The sequence below is a fragment of the Aotus nancymaae genome, unplaced genomic scaffold (genome assembly GCF_030222135.1).
Source record: "Aotus nancymaae isolate 86718 unplaced genomic scaffold, 86718_ANA_hifiasm-v0.15.2.pri h1tg000002l, whole genome shotgun sequence".
Lineage (NCBI taxonomy): Eukaryota > Metazoa > Chordata > Mammalia > Primates > Aotidae > Aotus > Aotus nancymaae.
The window spans coordinates 55,459,176-55,486,929 of record NW_026988413.1 but is presented as its reverse complement, the minus strand read 5'-3'; the positions used below and the strand labels follow the sequence as shown (position 1 = coordinate 55,486,929).

The 27,754-nt window shown below is 40.5% G+C and overlaps 1 protein-coding gene across 8 annotated transcripts in view; it reads left to right on the top strand.

Moving 5' to 3' along the window:
* Nucleotides 1-20,344, top strand: part of GSAP (gamma-secretase activating protein) — a 223,683-nt gene extending 203,339 nt beyond the window's left edge. For 5 of the 8 annotated variants that reach the window (XM_064374829.1, XM_064374836.1, XM_021667864.2 and 2 more), the window contains 11 exons: nt 1,986-2,114; nt 2,960-3,018; nt 3,711-3,742; nt 6,014-6,075; nt 7,747-7,842; nt 10,026-10,096; nt 10,609-10,703; nt 16,142-16,261; nt 17,954-18,015; nt 19,238-19,339; nt 19,500-20,088. In XM_064374829.1, the coding sequence (XP_064230899.1) occupies nt 1,986-2,114; nt 2,960-3,018; nt 3,711-3,742; nt 6,014-6,075; nt 7,747-7,842; nt 10,026-10,096; nt 10,609-10,703; nt 16,142-16,261; nt 17,954-18,015; nt 19,238-19,339; nt 19,500-19,718 (1,047 nt within the window). In that variant the 3' untranslated portion in view covers nt 19,719-20,088. Of the gene's footprint in view, nt 1-1,985; nt 2,115-2,959; nt 3,019-3,710; nt 3,743-6,013; nt 6,076-7,746; nt 7,843-10,025; nt 10,097-10,608; nt 10,704-16,141; nt 16,262-17,953; nt 18,016-19,237; nt 19,340-19,499 lie in introns of all 8 variants that reach the window. The other 3 variants (XM_064374846.1, XM_012466560.3, XM_021667865.2) reach the window with 1 other exon arrangement.
* Nucleotides 20,345-27,754: the final 7,410 nt, after the last annotated feature.

Genomic DNA, 27,754 nt, shown 5'->3' with positions numbered 1-27,754 from the left:
AATGTAAGTTTTAATTTTTGTTTTAAATTCAGATCCTTTTGCTTTTAACTCTAGTCTATTTTAGACCATGGATTTCATTGGAAATCTGGTGCAAGCTACAGACCATCTCCTCAGAAGGGTGCTTATACAAACACATGCTCTATTTTACATTCAGGCAGTGGGTGCTGGAACCCCTCTAAAGCCTGTCCACAGACATGTGGTGAGCTCTGTTTGATCTGTTTCTTCTTAGCAGACAGATGGCTATGCTAATTAGCCTGATTCGATAATTCCACAAGGTATGCATGTATTAAAACACCACATTGCAACCCATAAATATATAAATATATACAATTATTATTTGTTAATTTTAAATAAAACACCTATGAGAAATGTGCCTACCTCCCCAGAATGTTATGAGGAAAGGGATTTTTTAAATGGAGTGAGAAGGAAGGTAATGTGGGAGAGATCTTTTCTTAGGAGCTGCAGTGTGAGTGGCGCCTTCTAACAACAGGATAGCAATTGACTTGAGGGGATGGGGCCAGATGACAGGTAGAGGGCACCTGAGTTTCTCCCCTCCCTTATCCTGTCCTGGACAAAGTTGTGGGTGAACTGACTGGTGGGATTCCTGTTGCTAAGCAGGTGGAGTTAATAGCTCACTTGACCACTAGATGTCAGCGCAACGCCAATTAGTTTTCTGACTTTTGGCACTCCTGTGCCTGAGCCCAGATTAGGACAGCAGGAAAGCTGTAGTGACTTCCAGTCAGGGACCTAATTCTGCCAAACGTCTGCAGGATTTGTCTTGTCTTTCTTTTTTTTTTTTCCTTAAATACAAAGAAGACCCAAAGGGTGGATAAGCATACATTCATTATAAATAAATGGAAAGAAAAAGAAAAGACAAGTGAGGGGGGTCAAGTGAGGAGTGGGATCTAATTCGTGTTTTCTCCTGGAAGTGAGACTTTCTTGGGAAGAGTTTTTCTGTCTCTGGGAGGAGGGATGTTGGCTGGATAGGTATTTCAGGCCTCTGAATGAACAAGTTTTAATATTATGTTGCTCACCTTACTGATATTACAAAATACATTTCAAGCCAATTATGACTATCCTTTGAATAAAAATGTTAATAATGTGCTATAATTTAACATCAGGGCATTTTTCTTGGTCAAGGTGTAGTTTTTAAAGTTTTCCTATTTTTTCTTGCAGTTCAGCCAAGTCTGTCACTTTGGCAGGCAGTAGCTCACTTGGTTTCATGACCACACATTACATCTCTGGCCCCAGTCACATCATTTGTAAATGTAGATATTTTGGCAAAAAGTATCAAAAGTCTATTGGTTTAAAACCAATTTGTGTCAGTATATCCTTCAACACTAAGAATGTATTAACATTGCATTTTATTATTTAAAAATGAATATAATGGATACATTCTTGCTTCGGGGTAGTGCAATTATATCAATAATTCAAAAACCTAGATAGAATGCTGACTAATTCTGTTTTGGAGTATGTGACAACCGAATGTAAATTAGTTTATTTCATCCTTTTTTGATTCTTAGGTTTTGAAAAATGTCCTTGGGAGTAAATAAGTTTAGCAGGAAAGTGCACCTACTCCACTTATCCAAATGTTATGAACTTTCTTTTAGTGAATATGGCACTGTTGACACCACCTAAGTCACAAAAATGGGTCTCTAGGGAGGAAATGACTCGATAGTTTAATACAGGTTTCCCCGCTAAGCTTCAACTCAGGGAAGTCCTGTTGGTTTTGGGAAGTGAGCAGCATTTCTCTAAGTGGTTTAAAAAGACCATACAAAAAAGACAGAAAATAAAGTGGGAAAACAAGATTCTTTAAGTCTATTTTAGAATCCCTATTGGGTCTAGAATGCCATCCTCTGTTGAAAGTATTCACTTAGAAATGTGGGCCTTGAGAGCTGGGGAAATAAGCCTTGTGTGATACTCACTGGGTAGTTTGGACAACCAGGCCTGCTTCTGAAGACCACTGATGTTTTTGTCTCCTACAGGTGCACAGCTTTAAGGGCTACTGGGAAAAATTGAACTCCAACCTAGAATATGTGAAGTATGCCAAGCCACACTTCCACTATAACAACAGTGTGGTCAGGAGAGAGTGGCACAACCTGATCTCTGAAGAGGTATGAGTGGGTCAGTGAGAACAAAGCCAGCAGCCAGGCATAGGGGGCTGGATCCAGGCGATGCCCTTAAATCATAAGACTGGCTTCCATGTGCAGCCCTCTTCCCAGTTGCCAGGGACTTGAACATTGTCATTACTGATCTCAATAGGTGGAGGTGTTTCTACAATCTCTGTTCTCCCAGGGAGGAAACTGAAGGGCAGAAGGGTTAAGGGACACACCGCGCATTCATAGTAGAAGTACGATTAATATCCACCTCTCAGCTGTGTTCCCAGATTACTTAAGTAGTTAAAATTTGATTTAAAAAAATCTAGATGTTCCCAAATTAGTGGTTGTTAGGGGTTGGGGGTAGTTGGAGGGAGAACAGTGGATGTGACTCACTATCCAGGGGTGACATGGAAATCTTTGGGGGTGATCAAAGAATTCTGTATCTTGATTGTGGTGGTATGTTGGGACATGAATCTAAACATGATAAAATGACATAGAATGACACACATACATTGTGCCAATGTCAATTTTTGCTTTTGATACTGTGCTCTAGTTATGTAAAATAGAAGCACTGAAGGAGACCGGATGGAGGGTACGTTGGATCTCTCTCTGTAGTATCGCTGAATGTAGATTAGTGTTGTCTATAGTGTATAGCTGACTCACAGTTTCCTGTGAATCTGTAATTGTTTCAGAATAAAAAGTTTCTTAAAAATATTTTTAAAAATCTAGGTGTTCCGATTGTCTGGAAAATATATTTCTTCTCTTTGATGTTCTTAACTGTATTGCATTATATCTTTGATGTGAAAAGTCACCCATTAAAACCTTTACCTTCCCCATTCCTGATGTATTCTCACTCATAGAAAACAGGAAAAAGAAGGTCCACGGCATATGTGAGGAATATTCTTGATAATGCTATAAAGTAAGTGAAATTAGATGGTACACTATCTGTAAGATGATTAACAGTTAGAATTACTTTATTTTGTTGACTACCTTTTATAGAAATAGCTTGCTTTGTTGCATATCCCCAGAAAAATGATTTTTTCAGCTTCATGCATGCAGCCACTTGGATCCTATTCTGGAATTTGGTGCTGGAATTTCTAGTGGGAAAAGCTTATATATTAAACCTTGTAGACTTGTAACCTGTGGATAGATGTTTACAATGGATAAGTGGTAAATTTCCTGTTAGTGAGTGTTTTAGGAGAGAAAGGAAAATAGGTTGTTGTTTTTTTTTTTTTTTTGAAGTGTCAGTGGGTTAGTGAGCTTGCTCTTATTTTGAAAGCCCATTTTCAGGATATATGAGTCATTTCAGAATGCTAAAAGTATAGGCTCCATTCCAACCTGTGTTCTGTTTTCTCTCCCCATTATTTTCAGTAACTGAGAGCTACAATTGTTCTAAATTATTGCCGTTGTTGGCACTAAAGGGTTTTGAGATTTTATAATTGCCTAATGTGGTTTTCAATACATTGATCAAAGTTTTTGAGGTTTCAACAGCCTGAGAATAGTTTTCACAGTGGTTTTTATGAAATTTTAAAGGAGGATATCTTTGTACGATGTGGCTTTAAATTTTTTAAAAGCAATGCTCTGTGAATAACATGGCTAATTTCTTTGTAGGGTGATTTCTAACCTAGAAGCAAGAAATTTGGGTAAGAAAAGATCTGTAATAAAGCCTTCTGGGTTTCAGTCAGTGTTTTGTTTGTAGTGCTGTTCTTCCTACCACTGTGGATTGGCAAGAAAATCACTTCCAGTAGTGTGGAAGTGATTTTCTTTAATTTCTTCCTCTTAGAGTGGCCACACAGCTCTTCCCATGTCTGTCTGGGCACCAGGACCTCCGGGGACAGTTGCTGAATGTGCTTTTGCTGTGGGAGTCCCTGGGTGATGGCCCTGTGGTTCTCTTTATTGCCCTCTGGCTGTGCCCACAGGATGCATTTTAGCAATTCCCTTGGCTTGGCGCTGCTTGCTTTCCAGCTGTCTGATCCTACTGGGTCTTGCCTTGTATGTGCCTCTCATTTTGGTCAAAAATTGGGCACACAGGTTCTAGAGGCATAAAAATGTGGTTCTGGAGAAAGAGCACAGTCTTGAGAGCTAGACAGAGCTGGACTTAGATTCCAGCATGACCACATAAGAACCATGTGCTCCTGGGCAAGTCACTCATCCATTTTGTGCACCGTCCTGCTCAGGGGAGTGAGGAGAAAATGATACTAACTGGGTAATGCAGATAGCACCTAGCACAGTGCTTAGTGCATGCAGGTTTCTGAGGTGGCTGCTTTATCCTTAGTGTGCAAGGAAGAAATGTTAATGTGTGGCTTCTACACCAAGTGACAGGTATTATGTGACCCGTGTATCAGGGAGTGAGGATAGGTCAGGAGCAGGGATGGCTGGAGGAGGGAGGGAGGTTGGAAGAGGCTCCCCACAGGGGTGACGTGAATTAAGTCTTGATAAACTAGGAGGACTTGGCCAGGTGAAACCAGGGGAGGAGAATGCTGAGCATATTCAGGCACAGGCTTATTTGTAGTTGCCGGAAGAACACTTTCATGCCTCCTGAAGGTCAGCCTTCATTAAATAAGCTGTTGTTTTTATATCCCACTCATGTTTTATGGGCTTGGATGTTGGGTGACTGTAATGGAAACTAGTTTATACAGTGCATTGTTGCACATCCTGCAGCTGTGCACGCAGCCCAGTGAACTGTGACAGTGCACCTGTCATCCAGCTCAGGCTGACAGAATCTGGGCTCACTGAGCAGCCCGGGAGGAATCAGCCTCTGCCTTACCAGGCCATCAATGACTGAAGCTCAGGGCATGCATGCATGTGATTCAGACTTACTGTCCTTGCATTGCTGGGGGTTTTGCAACACAGGGAATGTTGCTGGTCTGGTCGAGGTTCCTGCCCTGCTTATGGAGTTACTCTGTGTGTCAGGGCCATTTGCATTCTGTTAACTAATCAGTCTCTCTTAACGCACTTTAGGAAAACTCTTCCCTTTCCTTACACGTGCTTTGTTTGTACTAGTTCCCCGTGAAGAACGTCACTGCCTGAAACAGAACGTTCTGTCACATGCAGGGCTGTTGGAGTCACATTTTAAATCGTTTCATATCAATCATGAGGGTTGTGTGGGATGCAGGGAGGATTTATTACAGGTGGTCAGGAGATAATCCACGCCCTCCCAGAAGGAGTTGCCAGCCCACTGAGCAGGGCGGCTCTGCCCTCTTGCCTGGCACTGGATCTCAAGTATTTAAGGAGAAAAGAATTGAATACGAAGATGTTAGAAGCACTTTGGGGTAGATTTTCCAGCAAGACTGGGTTTACCTGCCCCTGGGGCTACTACACTCTATTGTGGATTGCTCATGCATTGCAAATCATGGTGGAGAAAGTACGATTTGATTTAACTTATTACTTTTCCACTGTGTCCTAGCTACCTTTGCAGTCTGAAAACTTGTACCAGTTAGTATTATTTGCCACAGTTAATTGACTGGTCCCCTCAGCTCAGTAACTCCCAAAGCCACTGAACTACAGGGGTCATAAAGTAGAAGGGAGCCATGCAACTCCCTTCCACCGAGCCCCGATCTCTCAGTTTATGACCCCAGAAGGGTTAAGAGAAGGCCCAAGTCCCTCTGTTTCCAGTGGAGCAGAGGTTCTTAGCAGTGAGTTTTAGTGTTGAACAAAAAGCAAAGTTAGAGCCTATTGGGGTGGGTTGAGGAATGTGTTGTTTTCTTGGTCCTTCCTCATGTGTTCACATTCCTTTCTGTGTCACCTCAGTGATAAGTTCTAGGTCACACTTAGGTGATAAAAACTTTTCATCCTGTCAGGGAAGTGTGTTTTCCCAATGACTCAGAGAAGGGAAACCCAGGCTGATTCTTCTCTGTCCTAATCCATCTCCTGAAAAACGCTGGGAGCCTGACTGTTGCTCTGTTTCCTTTCAGAGCCAAGACTGACGCCCCTCCTGCAGGAGGAGGACAGCCACCAGCGGCTGCTCATGGGGCTGGTAAGTAATATGTGGGTTTTTTAGGGGCTGGCAAACAAGGGACCCTAAGATGAGGGGAAAAGGCTAAAGTGGGCTTCTCATTCTAATCTTATTCTTTATTCTTTAAACAAATACTTTTTGCCAGCATTATGGACCCTGTGTGTCCAGTGGTAAGCAACCCATACGATTTTTGCCCTCTTGGAACATGTAGTCAAGGGAGAAGACACACATGAATCATACCAGTACATATGTAATTTACAAACCATTATAAGGAGTGTATACCATTGAGAGTGCTTTAAAAAAGGAAAGAGTTGCATCTTTGTGGCATTTGTATTTGGGGTTTAAAATACAACAGAACAGGCCAGGCACAGTGGCTCATGCCTGTAATCCCAGCACCTTGGGAGGCTGAGGTTGGGTGTATCACTTGAGGTCAGGAGTTCAAGACCAGCCTGGCCAACATGGTGAAACCCCATCTCTACTAAAAATATAAAAATTAGCTGGGTGTGGTAGCATGCACCTATAATCCCAGCTACTTGGGAGGCTGAGGCATGAGAATCCCTTGAACTCAGGAGGCGGAGGTTGCAGTGAGCTGATATCACACCACTGCACTCCAGCCTGGGCGACAGAGCAAGACTGTCAAAAAAAAAAAAAAGTATGGAAAACAATGTTTATATGACAAACATACAACATTAGAATGGGTGTGCATACCAGGAAAAAGAAAAAAATAATCCCTAATTATTAATGTGGGTGGTAGGATTATGGGTGATTTTAATTTTTATCTTCATGGAAAAATTGAAAAGCACAAAGTATGCATTATTTATTATACAAAAAACATCTTTTATTTAAAGGCAAATTAATTGGCACATGCATGAGAGTGAATTGAAATAAGGTACCACTGTGTCTTGGCCCTGAAGGTTGTAGACTAGTTTTTACTTGGGGTACTGTGATGTGAATCTGCTAAAATAGAAGATGTGTGCATGGATGATAGAAGCTGTACAACTCCCTTGGGATGTTTATTGGCACAAACATTGCCCTGGCATCTTGCTCTTGCTGAATACGATGTCTAGGCAAAAGAGAGAAGAGGAGGGAGAAAAGCAAAGGTGGGGAGGGCTGGGAATGCTAATGGTTGGCCTAGTGGGGAGGCCTAAGGATGGTCAAAGTGAGTATAGAAACAAGCCTATTTGGAGGCAAGGGCTGTGTTGAGGGTCTGTGGCCACTGTGTAGAGGGAAGTACCTGATTATTTCCCGTTTACTCATGCCTCTGTCCTTCCAAACACCCAAAACTGTTGCCCACATTGGCTCCGTCATTCTGTGTATAGAGTTGTTTCTGTTAATCCCCAAGGGCTCCAGGAGCAGTAGACTTCAATCCTTTGGTAGATCCCAAAGCCTGTGACTTCTAAGTTGGTGACTTTCACTGTTGTCTTTGGAGGATTGTCATCAGAGTTAGAGCCTTACTCACAGTTGCTCACTGGGCTTCGGGTGAATCATAAGTAATACTTTTTTGGGGCAAATGTTGGGGACCACTTTTTTATGCTCACCAGAGAACTATTGAGAGTTATGCATTTCTGTTGCTGGGACCTTCAGATCCAATATTTTTATATTGATCAGGAATGTTAAGAAGTGGATCTAATTCAAACCAAGCAGGTATGAATGGATAGGCTGTGACTTATCTAATGCATATGCTGTTTTCAGATGGTGTCTGAGCTAAAAGACCATTTTTTGAGACACCTACAGGGTGTAGAAAAGAAGAAAATTGAACAGATGGTTTTGGACTACATTTCAAAACTGGTTGGTCTTGCTTTTTGTTCTCCTTGTACCCCCCCTCACCCCACTCCCCATATAGTTGTCAAGTTGTGGTTCAGTGAACCCATTTGTGTGTTTTTCAAACTAGATTTTTGGAGATCTCCTGTTCTTAAACCAGTATTTGGTGCTATGGATTTGACAAAAGAGAAATAAGGACCATAAGCAAAGAGCATTTGGTTTGGAAAGTGGTTTACTGCCCTCCCTTCAAACAATGATTATACACGCATGGAAGCATAGGACAGTGAATTTAGTGTGGTTGCCAGATGCTGATATCTCATCTTGGCAACTTCCAGCTCCTTATTAAACAGTAAGTGATGATTTCTCTACATGGAGGTTTATGCAGACATGAGAGAACTTGAACCTCAAATCTTAATTAGTTCCAGTGGCCCAACTAGGCCAGATTCTAGCTCACTTCTATGAATACTACCACATGAGACCGAGATTGGCAGTTCCTTACCTGGTAGCCACTCACTGAAATTTTGTGACTCAGATTAGTAACGCCACTCTGTGTGTAAATAGCAGTGGTATGACTAGATTGAATTTTGAGGCTGTCTTGAGTCTTTCAAAAAGCATATAGAGTTGCTCAGAATCTAGAAATAATGTTGAACAAATCCAAAAAACATTTGCACAGAAAGAAAGAACACTCCCTTATTTCTCCCAATGTGTGTAAGACCAGCATGCAGATAAACCAGGGTGTGAACATACATTTTTCCATTGAACTCTGGAAGATTTGTTAATTATTTCAGGTTTAATTTTCAAGTTTTCTGCCTTTATTGCATTCATTAGTGTTTCTTCTACACGATAAATTTGAATTTCTATACTAATGTTTGAGTTTCATAGTTTTTAATATATTAGGAGAGGTTAGTATTCTCATGTACTTACATTTATCATCAGGACATTGAATCTTTAAGTCTCCTCAATAGAACTGTACCAAGGAGCTCACTTTATGAATGTGTTACTGATCCTCCCCATGTTGACATTAACTTGCTTTATTTTTTTTTAAACTCACAACACACAGTAATTTAACACATCTACCTGTCACCTTTATTTAGGTTGACTTGAAATCTTACTTCCTATAGTGCTAAGAAGGGTTTCCATTCAAGCCTTATTTTTCTCCATAATCACTTAAGTTTTAACACTAGTTTGTGTTAATAGCCTGTAGAACTAATAGGCCCAGAATGATACATATGAAGTTTCAGAAAACTCATGTCCCCGACTTTGACTCAGCAGTCACTGATTAAGGCCACATCTCCCTGTCCCTCCCCAGCAGCCACTAGTCATGCCTTTTGTTTCCCTCTAAGGAGAGTGGCGGATATCCCTTCTAAAACATATCCAAGGAAGTTGCTGCAGAACCTGATTATATTGGTTACATGTTAACTTACTTGATTTCAGCCAAAGAGAAACTAAGGATCTGTATCAATGAGGATAGCATTTGCCCGTGAGTCTATGGAGAGCCTTCTGCTTTGCCCCCTGTTCTTGGCCCACACAATGTGTGGATTCATGGCTGATAACAGCTCCATGGGGATTACTCTTCTGCTGGCAAACGTGTTGCAGAGTTAGAATGGGTTTTTGGATAAAGCTCTAAGACGAAGAAGGCTACCTACTTTGGTTGATTAGTTTTAGTCAGTGTGCTAACCAATTCTTACAACAATCCTACTAAATATTTCCCCTCATTTTACACGTTGAGGACACTGCAATTTGGAGAGAGTGTGTAACTTGCATAGGGTTACACAACTAGGAACATATAGAATCTGGACTTGATATCAGTTTTACTCCACAGTTCACGCTCATGACTTCCATTCTGTGTCTCTTTTCTGCTGTCCGCTGTTGGCCCTTGCATTGTGACAGGCCTAGAGCAAACCCTGTGGCATTGACCTTCACTGATGGATGAGGGTCTGTAAGTGTGAGTGGTGGGGCCAGTTAGCTGGGCTGGGGAGGCTGAGCCAGGGCACTGGCCGCACAGACAGAGGATGCTCTGTTACATTCTGGTGCACATTTTCAGTCTTTCCATTTGGGGTTCAGTGCTTCAGAATTGACCTCAGAAAGGCTAGTTGTGTTTCTGGGCACAGCCTGAATGCCAGCTGCCCTGAATGCTTATCTGAGCTGTGGAGGCCTAGCTGTGAGGGAAGGAATGAAGTAATGGTTAATGGACTGTCTTCACCCTCCAGCTGGATCTCATTTGCCACATCCTAGAAGCCAGTTGGAGGAAACATAATCTTCATTCCTCGCTTCTCCACTTGTACGCAAGTATTTCTCGCTTTTATCATGGTGTACAAAGAGTGGAAACAACTCTGTTTTAGTAAAACCCTTTTGAAATGTACTAGCTCAAATCAGTTCTCACCAGCTTCAACACCATCTAGCTTAATTTTATACTCAGCACTTAAAGTTATGCCCCCTTGCATGTGTACCCTTTAATGTCCAATAAAAATTAAAAGTATGCCCCTGTTACTCTACCCATCGTCTTTCCCTGGCACATGCTTGGTGATGAGAGAGGGACAAATGAGCCCAATACTGCCAAGAAGGCAGTTGTACACTTGGTACAGTGTATATAACATATGTGCCTACTCTCTTGTTAAATTCTAGGCATTAGGCTGATGGTCACAGTCATTTATGGGGCTATCTGCAGGGCGTAGCATTTCGTGATTAGCGTAAACCCTTGTGAAGTGCTCAAAGCCACTGCTTGGGGTGTCACAGATGACCTCCTTGGCTGACATGCTTGTTACTTTTTTTTTTTTTTTTTTTTAAACCCAACAATAGTCGTGGCAGTGCTGCTGAATTTGCAGTTTTTCATATCATGACCAGGATTTTGGAAGCTACAAACAGTTTGTTTTTACCTCTGCCTCCTGGTAAGTGTTGGCTCTTTTGTCCTTTGGTGTAATAAATTTATTTCTTCTTCATATGGGCCCTTGTCCTTGGTACATTATAAGTTTGATGATGAGACTTGTATATGAGAAATTGTGTGTCTGCTATCGCTGTGAGTGATGGGCCCTTAGGTTGGTCTCTGCTGACCAGAGCGCCTCTGACTACTACACTGTGCTGTAGCTTATTACTAACTTTAGGGAACCTAGGCTTAACACCATGCAGCTTTCTAGGATATTCTGAACTGGCAGAACTAATTTATAGAGCTCTATCTCTGATGTCTCCAGGCCTAGGTTATCTGATTGAGATATCTGAAGGTGAACACTAGGAAGTGGGTCTGGCTCGATGCCAAGAATTGAACTGATTCTTATGCATTTGGAAGGTAAAAATTTCCCCTTAGAATTTTTAAATAGGATCAAGTCAGGCCACAAAACATCCTTGGGAGATGTATATGCATTCATTCAATTGGTCATGTGTTCATTTAGTCAACAAACATTTGTTGAGCAACTATGACACGAGAGGTAATGTGCTAGAAATTAGAGCACAAAGATTAGGAAGAGACTAGTTGGGATGTACATAGAAATCAGTATCCATTATGAGAAATAAGCTCATTAGCTGTAAACTATCTTGTGCTCATTATGTATCAGTTCAGTTTTTATTGTGTAACAACACTTAACATGAGACCTACCCTCTTAACAAATTTTTAAATGCACAATACAGTATTGTTAAATATAGGTACAACATTGTAGAGCAGATCTTTAGAACTTACTCATCTTTGACAGCTGAAACTTTATACCTGTTGAACAGCAATTCCCTGTCCCCCTATACCCCAGCTACTTGGCAAGCACTGTTCTACCCTCTGTGTCTAAGAGTCTGACTACTTTAGATACCATATGTAAGTGGAATCATGCAGTATTTGCCCTTTTGTGACTGGCTTGCTTCACTGAGCATAATGACCTGCAGCTTCATCCATGTTGTCACATGGAGCAGGATTTCATTGTTTAAGGTTGAGTAATAGTCCATTGTATATTCTACATTTTCTTCATCTGTCAGTGGACATTTAGGTTGTTTCCCTATCTTGGCTATTGTGAATAATGTTGTGATAAACATGGGAGTATATACATATCCCTTCAGGATCCTGATTTCAGTTCTTATGGATATTTACCCAGAAATGAGATTACTGGATCATATATTATTTTTTTTTGGATTTTTTTGAGGAACCTCTGTACCATTTGCCACAGTGGCTATACCACTTTATATTCCCACCAATAGTGTATAAGGGTCCGATTTCTCTACATTCTTGACAACACTTAGATTGTGGGTTTTTGCTAATAGCCAATCTGAGGTGACATCTCACTGTGGTTTTGATTTGCATTTCCCCGATGATTAGTGACGTTGAGCATATTTTCATATAAGTGTTTTGTTTGGTGTAGTCCCACTTACATATTTTTGCTTTCATTGTTTGTGCTTTGGATGTCATATTCAAGGAATCATTGCCAAGACCAGTGTCAAGATTTCCCTCTATGTTTCTTCTAGGGGGTTTCTCAGCTTTGGGTCTTATGTTTAACATTATAGTGCATTTTGAGTTGAATTTTGTTTATCGTTAAGATAAAGGTCCCATTTCATTCTTTTGCATGTGGATAGTCAGCTTTTCCAACACCATTTATCAGAGACGTGATCCTTTCCCCATTATGTGTTCTTGGTGCTTTTGAAGATTAGCTGCCTATATATGAATGGGTGTATTATTGCATATAAGTTCTAATGAATGTTAAACTTTGATTGCTGTAATTACATATCAGCTGATTTTTAGTTACTTCATATATATCCATCCATTCATCATTAGTTCATTCATTTTAGGCCAACATATATATGATAACCATTTTGTGCCAGGTACTGTTCAAAGTACACACAAATTCGCACACTTAATTTTCATAACATTCATAACTGGTAGAAACAAATTGGACCGCATTAAATTGTCAGTATCTCACCATTTTTTAGCCAGCAAAAATGGCACATGTAGTTCAACTTAACATTATTCCCATTTTATAGATGGTGAAACTGAGGCCAGAAAGATTAAGTAATTTGCCTAAAGTCACATGGCTATTAAGTGACAGAGCTGATATTCAAATCCAGGCAGTCTGACTCCAAAATCCATGCTGCTTCTTGAATTTTATATTCCAGTTGAATTAGTTGATGTTGAAATATGGGCTATTTATGGGCCAAAGAATCCCTACAGCGTATGCTTTTCTGTATTTATGATATATCTGATACGATTTGGAATCCTTCTTTCTTCCTCCATCTATCACCTTATTTAATGTCTCTCTGTAGCGGCAGTACAAAAGGAGTTGAAAGTGACCATTCATGAGGAGAATGGATGGTTTAAAATTATCCCAGTGGAATATGAGTTATAAAATATACCCTAGAAAGAGTGAAGGATTTTAGGAAAACTACTTTTGTGGCTTAAATTCTTAATTGTTGTTAACACAAAAAAGTTGGTAGGGAAATGGATGGACAGTTTCAGATTTGTTCATTATGGGTATTCAAGCTCCTTTTGAAAATAAATGAAACTGACTTACTGTGGACATTTTTATGCCTGGAGATCATAAAATCCACTTCCTACCCAGCTCACATTCCTTCACAGGGATAAGGAAGGAAAACATAGAAAAATGTTATCCATAGTGATTGAGAATTATTGTAAGTAGACTTAGGGTTCGTGTCTGTGGATCAGGTAAGGAAAAGCTGTTTCTCTCTCCTTTGCTCTTAAATATTTATTTCCATTATGTGACATGGAAATACAGGGGGGAAGTGACACTGGATCATGTGTGTGCATGTGCATGCCTGTGCGTATGAATTTAGGGTGTTTCTACATGCACATGTGTAAGTGTGCTTGCTTTCCAGGCCTATTGGACTAATGAGGACTATTTGAGTTACAAGTGTCAGAGGCTTGTAACGTGAATTGGTTAAAGTTAAGAGGACCATAAGAAGGATGTCATGGTTTAGAGCTAGGGCATTTGCTTTTTAAAAAAAGGAACTGTATTGCACCTGCTGGCTAGAGGAGGCCAGGAGCCCTGGAAGATGAGGACTAAAGTTGGGTGGAGCTGATGACTAATTATAGCCAATTTGCTCAGTTGCTCAGCGCTGATGTACAGAGGCCAAGAACGGGTCCCTGAACTTGAGACTGTGCCCTGGGGATAGAGGATGAAGAGTCATCAGGGATCTTTAGGATATGAACACAGGGCTGGAGAGGGAAATTTGAATCCAGAAAATTAATAGGATCAATAATCTAGTATAAACTTTTCTTCAGAAATAATTTTGTAACTTTGTTTTACTAATAGTTTTGTGAAGAATTTCTAAATCCATTTGAAAAATCATGTTGTTAATTAACTAGTAAAATAGTGGAGTTTTTTTGGACTCAGGGAAGCTAGTGCACTCATCCTGTTGTCAGCCCATTAACACATGCTTGTGGGCAGAGCCTGTACTTCATCTGACCCTTGATGTTACAAGGACTTAGGACTGTGCCCCATGGCTTGTGATTCATGTGTTTAGAGTAAATCCCATGATTTCTCTGAATCCAAGCCCTGCTCATTGGGCATCATCCTTCTGTCATGTATCTTCCCAAAAGTAGGCTATGATTCTTCTGTCATTCCCACATTCAATCAGTTGCAAAGCCTGTACATGTTACCAGGTCTCCTGATTCAGTGCCTCCATTACCTCTTATACATGTTCAGGCAATAGCTTCTCTATAGTTCTTCATACCTCTGTAGCAAATTGTTACTCCAGCTCATTCTCTGCCTGTTGCCGTATTAATTTCCCAATGATAAATCTTCTTTCTGTCCTGCTTAAAAACTTCTATTGCCTCCCTAAAGTCTCTCAAATTAAGATTCCTGTCATTAAGCATTCAAACCCTGTCACCTGAACTCATAGCATACAACTAGTCACATTTTTAAAAATGTGTATTTGTTTTTTATAATTATCTGCCTCCCCCACCAGACTGCAAGGTGTACAGAAGCAGCACTTGTGCCTATTTTGCTTATTTTTGTACTCCCAGCCCCTTGCCAGGTGTGTGGAAGGGATGTGCTGAGTAAATTAGCATTTCCAATCTTACCTCTTAATCATTCTCCTCTAATATGATTCCAGCCCAACTAGATCATTTACTGTTTTTTGAATGTGCCCTATGCTTTCTCATCTTTGGGCATCTGTTCATGTTCTATTAATATAGCTGTGAATTATTAACAGTGATGTTATGGTTAAAAGCCTGCACTATGATCATACAATTGATGCAAATTTCAATCTATAATAACTTACTATTTATATGATCCTGGGCAACTTTCTTAGCTCCTGTGAATCTTGGCTTTTGGCTTTTCCATTTATGAAATGGGAATCTGATAATTTCCACTCTGTAGTTTTGTATGAGGATCAAATGAGCCAGCACACAGCTTGAAAGCCTTAGTACATGTCCAGTATGGGTTGCTATTGTTACATTGCATGCTAGGCTCTTCACAGACTTGGCTCTAGTTCTCAAAGGAATATGAGAACTAGAGAGTATCCTGTGAGAAAGGTACCGGGGGTTTCATTTTAGAGATGAAGCAATGGAGGCTCAGAAAGGCTGAGCTGCCTGCAGCTGGTGAGTAATACAGCAGGATTCTGGCCTAGGGCTGCTCATGCCAAACCTGGCTTTTTCTGCTGTCCCCACTCATAAGAATTGCATCTATCCTTTGAAACTCCCCACAAATGCCATCACTTCCAAAAGAGCTGTTCTGATTCTCTCCTGGTCTGATACTGTCTCCCATGCATGCTGTTTTTGTCAGTAGTAGTACACTTAGAAATCAGGGTCTGTGTGGGTAGCTCTGCCCATGAGACAGGCTTGAGAGAGTGCCTACCTTTCAACTGAATTCCTATAAATTTGCTATTTGGCCATATTGTTTTAATTATTTCTTTTCTATACTTTAGTCCAAGTAGACTCTAAAAGCCTTTCTCTATACCCAGAGATCAGCCATATGAACTAATTCCCTTCTGGTCCAAATTTGTTTCCCTTCAGCAAAATGGTCCTCATCTCAACAACCTTTTAGTCTGGACCTATGAAGTCTGAAGTGCTTCTGTACTCTTTTGCTATCTTACTGTAGAATCACAAACATATCAACCTCTAAAACCATTTTTCACTGAGCAGGCCTTGCTCTCTTTTTGCATAGGAAGGGACCCAAGAAGAAGGGAATATACACGTACCAGAAACTTTCTATAGACCCAGCACGATATTTAGTTATGAATAATACAGAGAATGAAACTTGGACCTTGTTTTCAAGAAATTTAGTTGGTTCCAGGCACCAAGCACTGAACTAAGTGCTTTATTAACATGATCTAATCCATTCCCTGGGGGCTGCTGGAGATGTTGGCTGACTGCATTTACCCTCCGGATCTCTCATCCTAGGTTTTAATACTCTGCACACCATCCTCGGGGTCCACTGTCTCCCTTTGCATAACCTGCTGCATTGCATTGACAGTGGAGTGCTGCTTCTCACCGAAACAGCGGTCACAAGGCTCATGAAAGGTAAGAGGCTCTAGACTTCACCTCCACCAGGCCTGCTTTACAAGAGCTTCTGAAAGAAGCGCTATACATAAAAAGGAACAACCAATATCAGCCTTTCCAAAAATATATCAAAAAGCAAAGAGCATTAACACAATGAAAAATGTACACCAACTAATGGGCAAAACAGCCAGCTAGCATCAAATTGCAGTATTAAACTTACATATATTCTAATTGGATAAAAAGCCAAAACCCATCGGTATGCTGCATCCAGACCCATCTCACATACAACAATACACAAAGACTCAAAACAAAGAGAAGGAGGAAGATTTGCCATCCAAACAGAGAGTAAAAATAAACAAATAAACAAAAAGCAGGAGAAGCAATTCTCGCCTCTGATAAAGTAGACTTTAAAGCAACAAAGATCAAAAGAGGCAAAGAAGGACATTACATAATGGCATAAGGATCAATGTAACAAGAAGAGCTAACGATTCTATAGATCAACCAGACAGAAAATTAACAAGGACATCCAGGACTTGAACTCAGACCCGGAACAAGTAAACTTAATAAACATTTACAGAACTCTCCAAATACACATAACATACATTACCACCTCACACCTATTCCAAAAGTGACTACATAATTGGAAGTAAATCACTCCTCAGTAATCGCATAGCATTTCACAGGTTTAAATGAAATATTGGTTGGCTGCTTGTTTGTTATTTTCTTCCCTTATTCCTTCCTGTCTACATCATTAAGTATAATTATTGGTATAAAAGTGGTTTTCAATACCCATTACTAAATTGCATTCTAGCCTGGGCAAGAAAGCAATACTCCCATTCTCTCTCTCTCTTTCTCTTCCTTTTTCTTCCTCTTCTTTTCTTTTTTGCTTTCTTTTTAAAAAAAATAAAATATGAAATAGATATAACTTTCTGTTACCATCTTCTATTTAAAACCTTGGTTTTCAAAAAAAAAAAAAAAAAGGTAAGAGGCCCTGAGTTTGCCAGAGTGTTAGTTCCAGTTTGTGCACCACCAAGGCTAGCTTCTTGGGTGTGCAACCTGTGCGGTCACAAAGAGCCCGACTGTACTCAGAAGAATCTCCTGCTCAGTTTAATGCTGTATTACATCTTGAAATTCTTAGTAATATTTCTTTGGGCCAATTTAAAGTGTCTTAGCCCTTCAAGAGGTCCCAAGGGACTTTTCCATCAACATATAACTATTAGATTCCTTTTCTGTGCAAGAGGGCACTTGAGGTTAGGAGCCTCCGCAGGTTCATTTCTCAAGAAAATGTCATGAAATGGGTTACTTTCAGCTGATTAACTCTGTCATCTCAAGGTTAGACTAGAAATGCAAGAAAATTGTTGAGAGAAGCAATGCTTATATGAATTTGAACTTTAAGTTCTGTAGTATAATCATTCAAATTATTCAATTATGATATTTTCAGATGATTTTTCTTAATATTTGAAAGCATTTGTCATTCCTCAAGGTACCTTCTGTTGTTAGTCAATAAAATTGCTTTGCACCCGGCAGCCTGTTACAGAAAAATCTATTTTTATTCAGAGAGTCACAGAGTAAAATTTCCAAAATGTTGTTAGATTAGCTTGAGGCTACAAAGTTGGGATATATATTGTGTCAAGATGAACCACTCAAGTATTAACTTGCTGAAGTATCAAAATGGGTATTTGTTTAATTTGCCAATCTCTAACTTTCTTGTAGATCTGGACAATACAGAGAAAAATGAAAAACTGAAATTCAGTATCATTATGCGGCTTCCTCCGGTAATCCTGAATTAGATTTTAGTTTTTCCCTAAGCTTTGGCATGACCTTCCTTCAATTCCTTCTTGCAAGAAGAGCATTTACTTACTTTGGGTTAAAGTCAGTTGAATCGTTTGACTTTTCAATGCTTCCAAGGAATCCCACCCGTCCCCAGCACTCTGTCAGCTGGTTCCCACTGGGCCTACAAAACACTTGCTCCTCTGGCTCTGCACTGCCTTGGCACAGTCCAGTAAGAACATTAAGCCATTTTCGCTTCTTAGGAAACCACACTAATATTTACATCTAAGTCTCAGAGGAGGGAGAGGGGAAACATGCTGTTGGCATTTAAACAGATACATTTGAATACAGGTGAGGAAAGAAGGTTCTAGAACTGTATTTCCCCTTACTGCATTTCTACTATAGTAGAAAAACATTCCTAGGTCAAAGGAAGAATGAGAAACAGGAGGGAAAGAGTTTTAAAGGCACTCACTTTGTGTGTGTGTGTGAGGGAATATTAACTCTCAGAGTCAGAGATATGATGAAAATATGAAATTCCACAGCAAGATCTTCCAAGCCTCTAACTCTGCAAATTTCCTGACCTGAATAGCCTCAGCCAGCTCCATCTGCTGTTTACACGCCTTGCTCATTTGCACCTCTGGCACGGTCCTCTCACCACAGAGATCTTGTTGCCTTTCTGGACCTAATCACCCTGCTCTGTAATAGCCCTTCCCCCTCACAGGCTTACTGAAGCAAAGGCAAGAATAGAAAACAAAGCATATTTTCCATAGCTAGATCTCTCTGGGGAACATCGCTGAATATTTAGTTGGGTCTCCCAATTTGATTATTTCCCCAACACTCTTGGGAACTGAAATTTTCTAGGCAAGACAATGGCAGAGAAGTTGATATAAACATGCCTCCACCCTTTGGTTTCCTGTGAAAACAGCACGGAGTTTGCATGCCCATCTCCGGTTTTGAAGGGCAGTGGACAAACTCCATTTCAGTAAAAGGGTTTGGCAACATCAATATATAACCACTTTCCTCATTGTAGCATTTGAGGGAGTATTTGCTCCTAGAAACTTCATAGGAACATGGCATTTCTCCAGGGGTCCTTAAGTGCCTGTCTTTTAGACTAACCAGCTACTTTGGAATAATACTTTCAAAATTATGAATAGATACAAGTATGCTTACGCTTACTTAATGCAGCATTCAGTATATTTTCTACATATTTTTCAATTTGCATAATAGCTTATTGGTCAGAAGATTTGTAGACTTTGGGATCATCCTATGAGTTCTAACATCATTTCACGGAACCATGTGATGCGACTGCTTCAGAACTATAAGAAACAGGTGAGTTTCTCTGAAAGCACAGCCAAGTAAATGTTTTTTAGGATCCTATTTGCCCGCGACAACATATCTATATGGACAAAAATTATAATTCTTACACTTTATTATAAAACTGTGCTTATTGTGGAGAATCAGCTTAAACCAGAAGTGGTTTCCCTTTTAGCCTCGGAATTCTATGATTGACAAATCATCGTTCAGTATAGAATTTCTGCCTCTGAACTACTTCATTGAAATTCTAACAGATATAGAGTCCACCAATCAAGGTAATTTACCCCACTGTTCTCAGGGTCCTCCCACTTTTGTCTTGACATCATCAGTCCTTCCTTCCCTATTCACTTCTGTAAACTGTTTTCTTCCCAAAATCCTTTTAACATACAAGTAGGTCCTTATAGCAATTGGTTTACATTAGCAGCACACAGTTTACTACCTAAATTACCAAATAATCACCTCCGAAGTTTTAAGAGTTAAGAGGTTTAAAGCCCATTTGGGTGATGCACATGTTCTTGGTGCTGAAATTTAATTTTAAGAACACATTCTCAAAGAAAATCATTTTACTAAAATATAATTAAGATTTTAATAAGCTGTGAGTACAAAGTTATAAATGTTTCATGGCTCGGTAGTAACCCTTTTTCCCTGCCCCCTCCCTATTTTTTTCCAGCCCTGTATCCTTTTGAACAACAGGACAATGTGGATGCAAAATTTGTAGAGGAAGCAGCTCTGAAACACACCACAATGCTTTTAGGCTTATGAAAAAGAAAATGCAATTGGATCTGCTGCTGCTATTTAATCTTGCTCATTAACCTTACTCCTATAGAGAATTCTTTAGCAATATTTAAAATTGGTAACAAAAATAAGAAATTATTTAGCCATCTGATTTTCAGTTTGGTTCTTGTTGAGACAGAACTGTAACTGCTGTACCACGTTCCAATTTTGAATAGCCATTGAGCAATCAAGTGTAGAGAAATGATAAATGGCCTAAGCAGGCATACAGTGGCATCAACGATGCTCTTCCTACTCTGAAATAAAATATGCTTTAAAAATGTAGGGAACAGTGCTTAGAAAAGCAAAAGCTAGGTGTGTCATTGAAATAATAAGCAGAAAAATTAAATGTTGCGTAAGAACACTATTTAGAAAGAGGTTCCTTTTAAAAACTGAATTTGTGCTAAATAAATTTACCATGTCCAGCACAGAATAATTTGTACGTAGTATTTACAGCAGGGTTTGTCTTTGTGTATTCAGATGAAATGTATTTAATTTTTTTATATTTATAAAAGTTTGATTTAGGAATATTTTGTCATTAAAAAACCTGAAAACAAAGTTTTGGCCTGACTTTCCATTTTTTGAATGTAGTCTTTTTATGAAAGCCAAGAATCATGAATCAATCAATGAACACTTTTCTTCCGCTTCTCTATAGTGATTTCATTCTGACCCATAAAATAATAGAGTTGCAGCCCAAGGTCAGCCCACAACCCTTTGCTTTTCTGTCTTCAGACTGAACTCGTGAGATTTTAATGATTATAAATATCATTAGCTGGTATGATCATTCAACTTCCTGTCTAAAAAATCATCATTAATTGTCCTCTCTTACAGAATTTACGCCCCCCTCCCCGTCTTTTTTTTTTTTTTTTTTTTTGAGACAGAGTCTTGCTTTGTCGACAGGCTGGAGTGCAGTGGTACAATCTCGGCTCACTGCAACCTCTGCCTCCCAGGTTCAAGCAATTCTTCTGCCTCAGCCTCCCGAGTAGCTGGGACTACAGGGTTGCGCCACTATACCCAGCTAATTTTTGAATTTTTAGTAGAGACAGGGTTTTACCATGTTGGCCAGGATGGTCTCAATCCCTTGACCTGGTGATCCTCAGCCTCCCAAAGTACTGAAATTACAGGCGTGAGCCACCACACCCGGCCATAGAATGAATTAATTACCCTTTTTGGTCAAATACTTCATGGCCATCAATACTCAAAATCTTGGCGCCAAATCAATGCAATCCTGATTCTTTCTCTTGATAAGGTCATTATCTTTCAATCCCTGCTTTCATTCATTTCTTTGCATACCTGGATTGTTTTAGTTGCTCCCTAAGGTCTAAATTTATCTGAAACATACTTGAGATAAACACTAGTTTGATCTGGTCACTCTGCTCATAATCCTTCAATAACTTCCCATTCATTATAGGATAAAATTCAAACTCCTTAACATTAGCAGTTCACTATTCACTACCTAGAGTAAATTACCAGATAATCACCTCTGAAGTCCCAAATTCCTGCCCTGTACAATATGAACATTTTCTTCTAGCCAGGCCAGTTATCTGGGCCTTGAACACAATTCTTGTCTTAGTTCCAAGCCTTGGTTAGGTTATTTCCCTCCTAAGACCTCGATTCCCTCTTCTATGTCAAAATCTCATTCACGCTTAAGGGTCAGATAAACAGTTCTGACTGCCATCCAGGCCATTCTAGCATATGGTGCCATCTTCCTTCTGAGCCAGTAGCATGCATTGTAATATTTATGCATCCCTCCCTTTGTGATATTTTTCCATTCTTAGGTTGTTCAAACTTCCTATGTGTGTATTTTTGAATCCCTAATGAGGTTACTAATACCTACAGTACAGCAACTGTGTTAAGTATGTAGTATTATTATCAAAGGCACTCCCAAGTAATTGCTTTATAATGACTCACCAAGCAATCAGGTTAGATTTAGGACTGATAGAGTTTTGAATCTGGCAGGATTGGGACTTGGAGCAGATGTTTAGTAAAATAAAGAGATAGAATATTTCTCACTCCCAGAGTTGGGAAATAAAATTCCTAACAGCTACCAGTAGGAAATAAAGATACTTTGACCCCCTTCCCTCCAGAAACACCCCTGGTTCAGCTAAATAGGCAGCGACATCATGGGCTTGAGAAATAGTCCTGTGCCCACCCCTGGCAAATAATATACCCCCAAGCTGGCTGAGCAGCTGTGTGCCCATGAACTGGACCTGAGAAATAGCCCCATGGGCTACCTCTAATACACATGATCCCAGGTTAGCTGAGTAGCCTTGCACCCACATCCTGGGCTTGAGAAGGAGCGCAATGGTTTGTCCCCAGGCAGGCTGAGGAGCTATGTGCCTGTGTCCTGAGCCAGAGAAACAGTCCCGTGGAACCACCTGCAGCAGACACATACCCAGGCCAGCTGAGATGCTGTGTGACCATGTCCCAGGCCTGAGAAACAAACAGCCCTAGGAGTTGGCCCTACCCAACATGACTCCAGGACAGCTGAGCAGCTGTGGGTCTGCATACCATGCTTGAAAAACAGCCCCATGGGCTACCCCTCATAGGCACACATCCAGGCCTGCCAAGCAGACTTGCACCTGTGCCCTAGGCCTGATAAACAGCCCTGTGGGCCACTCTCAGCAAATGTGCCCCCAGGCCAGCTATACAGCCTTGTGCCTGCATTCTAGTTCTGAGAAACAGCCCCATGGGCTGCCCCTGGCAGACACATCCCTTGGCTGACTGAACAACCACATGCCCGTGTTCCTAGCTAAGTAAAAGCTCTGTGGTTCCAACTCCAGCAAGCCAGACTCCAAGCTGGCTAATTAACCGTGTGCATGCATCTGGCCTCAACTTGCAAAATAGCCTGGTGAGCCCACTCCAATCACCACAAACTCTCAGCCTAGGCTCCTGAGAAACATCACTAATGTGGATTGCAGCTGAAGAAACGTTATAGATAGTACACTACTCCATCCAGCTGGAACTAAGGCAAATGCACTCCACTGAACTGACACCCCACAACTCATTCATACAAATAAGTCTTTCCCTATGAACCCTATTCCATAAAATTACTATGCATCTGATAGAAGAGCTGACTTTTCCACCAGATGCATAGAAATCAATGTAGGGACATATCAAATGTGAAAAAGCAAGGAAACATGACACCTTCAAAGGAAAACAATTCTCCAGTAACCAACCCCAATTATAACAAAATATAGGAAATGCCAAACAAAATCAAAATAATAATCCTAAGGAAACTCAGCTTCAAGAGAATACAGACAGATAATTCAACAAAATCAGGAAAACAATTCATGATTTGAGAAATCCAACGAAGAGGTATAGAATCAAATGAATCCTGCAGCTGAAGGAGTCAATGAATGAAATAAAGATGCAATTGAGAGCTGCAACAACAGACTAAACCAAGCAGAAGAATTAAAGAATTTCTAAACTTCAAGACAAGTATTTTGAAATAATACAGGCAGACAAAAAAGAATGAAGAAAGCCTATAGGATTTACAGAATACCATTAAGTGAACAAATAGTCATTTTATTTTTTTTACAGGAAAAAAAATAAAAACATGCAAAACTAGCAAACTCATCAGTAGAGCCAATACACAGAAAAGAAAAAGGAATCAAACCTTATTACTATAGAAAACCACCTACCCACAAAAGTAAATAAGAGGAAGTAAGGGACAAAGCATATACAAAACAACCGGAAAACAATCAATAAAATGACAGGAGTAAGTCCTCACCTGTCAATAATAACCGAGAATATAAATGGATTAAATCTTCCATTTAAAATATACGGACTCAGTGGGTGGATCATGGCGGCCAGCATGCAGGACTAGATTGCAGCTATGGAAGAGCAGCATGCGAAGGTGTGCATTGTGAGTTTTAGCTCCAGATTGACTGTAAGAACAGACCAGCAATCCTGAGGTCCTCAGAAGGAAGCAGACTGCTCCTGCAGGACCCAAGAGACACTGCAAATACTGTGAGTGCCCCAACCTCAGAAGTGGGAAAGGGAGACCATTCTCTCCTGGACACCCCCTTCCCCCCACTGGGAGAAGCTGAAGGTCTGTTTGTGGGAGAAGTTCCTGACCTTGCCTGGAACTGAGTCAAGTTAGAGGGCTGAGCCGAGCGAAATACAGGGATAGAGGAAGCAGCAGAAAGGCACTGGGGGCACACTGGATCCCCAAGCAGCCCATTCCTGCCTGGCACCACAGGGTTCCATCAGGAGGGAAGCCAGAGGAGCAGGGGGTAAGACTCCACAGGGTGAAGGACTTCTCTAGCTGAACTTTGTAACAATTTGAATGGGGCCAGAAGCCTCCTTGCCAGAACTCGGGGGAGGGCGTGAATACGGCTTGCACACTTCACAGGCAAGGAAAGAACTAAAGCCCTTTTCTTTTGCAGCTGGGAGGCCAAAAGCCTTGGTCAAGTTTTCAAGCCTGACTTGCCCTCCACCTGGAAACAGACTTGGGGCTGTTGGTGGGGGGTATGGTGGGAGTAAGAATGGCCTTTTGGTTTGTGTGGGAGCTGGGTGAGGCCAACGACTACCAACTTTCCCTCACTTCCCTGACAACCTGCATCACTCAGCAGAGGCAGCCATAATCCTCCTAGGTACACAACTCCAGTGACATAGGAATCTCACCCCCTCCACCACAAGCAAGACCCGCCCAAGCAGAGTCTGAGCTTAGACACACCTAGCCCCGCCCCCACCTGATGGTCCTTCCCTAACCACCCTGGTAGTGGAAGACAAAGGACATAATCTTTTGAGTTGTAGGGCCATGGCCACTGCCACTGCCAGTTCCTCTCCACACTACTATAGCTGGTGCTTTCGGAAAAGTGCCACCTTCTGGCAGGAGGCCAACCAGCACAAAAATAGAGCATTAAACCACCAAACCTAAGGACCCCCCAGAGTCTATTGTACCCTCTGCCACCTCCACCAGAACAAGTGGTGGTATCCATGGCTGAGAGACCCATAGACAGTTCACATCACAGGACTCTGTGCAGAAACCCCCAGTACCAGCCCGGATCCAGGTAGACTGACTGGGTGGCTAGACCCAGAAGAGAGACAACAATCACTGCAGATAGGCTCACAGGAGGCCACATCCATAGCAAAAGGGGGAGAGTACTACATCAGGGGAACACCCTGAGGGACAAAAAATTTGAACAATAGCCTTCAGCCCTAGAACTTCCCTCTGACAGAGCCTACCCAAATAAGAAGGAACTAAAAAAACAACCCTGGTAATATGACAGAACAAGGCTTGTCAGCACCCCTCCCAAAAATCACGTTAGTTCACCGCAATGGATCCAAACCAAGAAGAAATCCCTGATTTACCTGAAAAAGAATTCAGGAGGTTAGTTATTAAGCTAATCAGGAGGGACCAGAGAAAGGTGAAGCCCAATGCAAGGAAATCCAAAAAATGATACAAAAAGTGAAGGGAGAAATATTCAATGAAATAGATAGCTTAAAGAAAAAAACAATAAAAATTTCAGGAAACTTTGGACACACTTTTAGAAATGCAAAATGCTCTGGAAAGTTTCAGCGATAGAATTGATCAAGTAGAATAAAGAAATTCAGAGCTCGAAGACAAGGCCTTCTGATTAACCCAATCCAATGGAGACAAAGAAAAAATAACAAAATATGAACAAAGCCTCCAAGAAGTCTGGGATTATGTTAAATGACCAAACTTAAGAATAATCAGTGTTCCTGAGGAAGAAGACAATTATAAAAGCTTGGAAAACATATTTGGGGGAATAATCCAGGAAAACTTCCCTGGCCTTGCTGGAGACCTACACATGCAAATACAAGAAGTACAATGAACACCTGGGAAATTCTTCACAAAAAGATCTTTGCCTAGGCACACTGTCATCAGGTTATCCAAAGTTAAGATGAAGGAAAGATTCTTAAGACCTGTGAGACAGAGGACCAGGTAACCTATAGAGGGAAACCTGTCAGATTAACAGCACACTTCTCCACAGAAACCCTACAAGCTAGAAGGGATGGGGGGTCCTATCTTCAATCTCCTCAAACAAAACTTGTATCAGCCAAGAATTTTGCATCCAGCAAACCTAAGAATCATATATGAAGGAAAGATACAGCCATTTTCAAACAAACAAATGCTGAGAGAATTTGCCATTACCAAGCCACCACTACAAGAACTGCTAAAAGGAGCTCTAAATGTTGAGACAAATCCTGGAAACACATTTAAAAAAATCTCATTAAAGCATAAATCACACAAGACCTAGATAATAAAAATACAAGTTAAAAAACAAAACAAAAACAAACAAAAATACACAGGCAACAAAGAATATGAATGCAATGGTACTTCACATTTCAATACTAACACTGAATGTAAATTTCCTAAATGCTGCACTTCCTAAACAAATATGCACCTAACACTGGAGAGCTCCCGAATTTATAAAATAATTACTAATAAACCTAATAAATGAGATAGACAGCAACACCATAATAGCAGGGGACTTTCAATACTCCACTAATAGCACCAGAGAGGTCATCAAGACAGGAAGTCAACAAAGAAACAATGGATTTTAACTATACCCTAGAACAAATGGACTTAACAGATATATACAGAATATTTCATCTAACATCCGCAGAATACACATTCTATTCAACAGTGCGTGGAACTTTCTACAAGATAGACCACATGATAGGCCATAAAATGGGCCTCAATACATTTAAGAAAATTGAAATTAAGTAATTTATTAGACCACAGTGGAATAAAACTGGAAATCAATTCCAAAAGGAACTTTCAAAACCATGCAAATACATGGAAATTAAATAACTTGCTCCTGAATGATCATTGGATCAAAAACAAAATCAAGATGGAAATTAAAAAATTCTTCGAACTGAATGACAATAAATAACCCATCAAAACTGCTGGGATACAGCTAAGGCTTGCTAAGAGGAAAGTTCATAGCTGTAAATGCCTACATCGAAAAGTTGGAAGAAGCACAGACAATCTAAGTTCCCACCTCAAGGATCTAGAGAAACAAGAACCAAACCCAAACCCAGCAGAAGAAAGGATATAACCAAGATCAGAGCAGAATTAATAAATTGAAACAGAGAAATCACAAAAGATAAATGAAACGAAAAGCTGGTTCTTTAAAAAGCTAAATATGATTGATAGGCTATTAGCAAGATTAACCAAGAAAAGAAGAGAGAAAATCTAAATAACATCACTGAGAAATGAAACAGGAGATATTAAAACTGGCACCACTGAAATATAAAAAATTATTCAAGGTTACTATGAACACCTTTATGCACATAAACTAGAAAATCTAGAGGAGATGGATAAATTCCTGAAAAAATACAACCTTCCTAGCTTAAATCCGGAAGAATTAGACACCCTGAACAGACCAATAATAAGCAGTGAGATTGAAATAGTAATTAAAAAATTATCAATAAAAGGCTAGGTGCGGTGGCTCATGCTTATAATCCTAGCACTTTGGGAGGCCTAGGTAGTTGGATCACTTGAGGTCAAGAGTTTCACATCGGCCTGGCCAACATGGCAAAACGCTGTCTCTACTAAAAATGCAAAAATTAACCAAGTGTGGTGGCATAGGCCTGTAGTCCCAGCTACTCAGGAGGCTAAGGCAAGAGAATCGCTTGAACCCGTGAGGTGGAAGTTGCAGTGAACTGAGGTCATGCCACTGC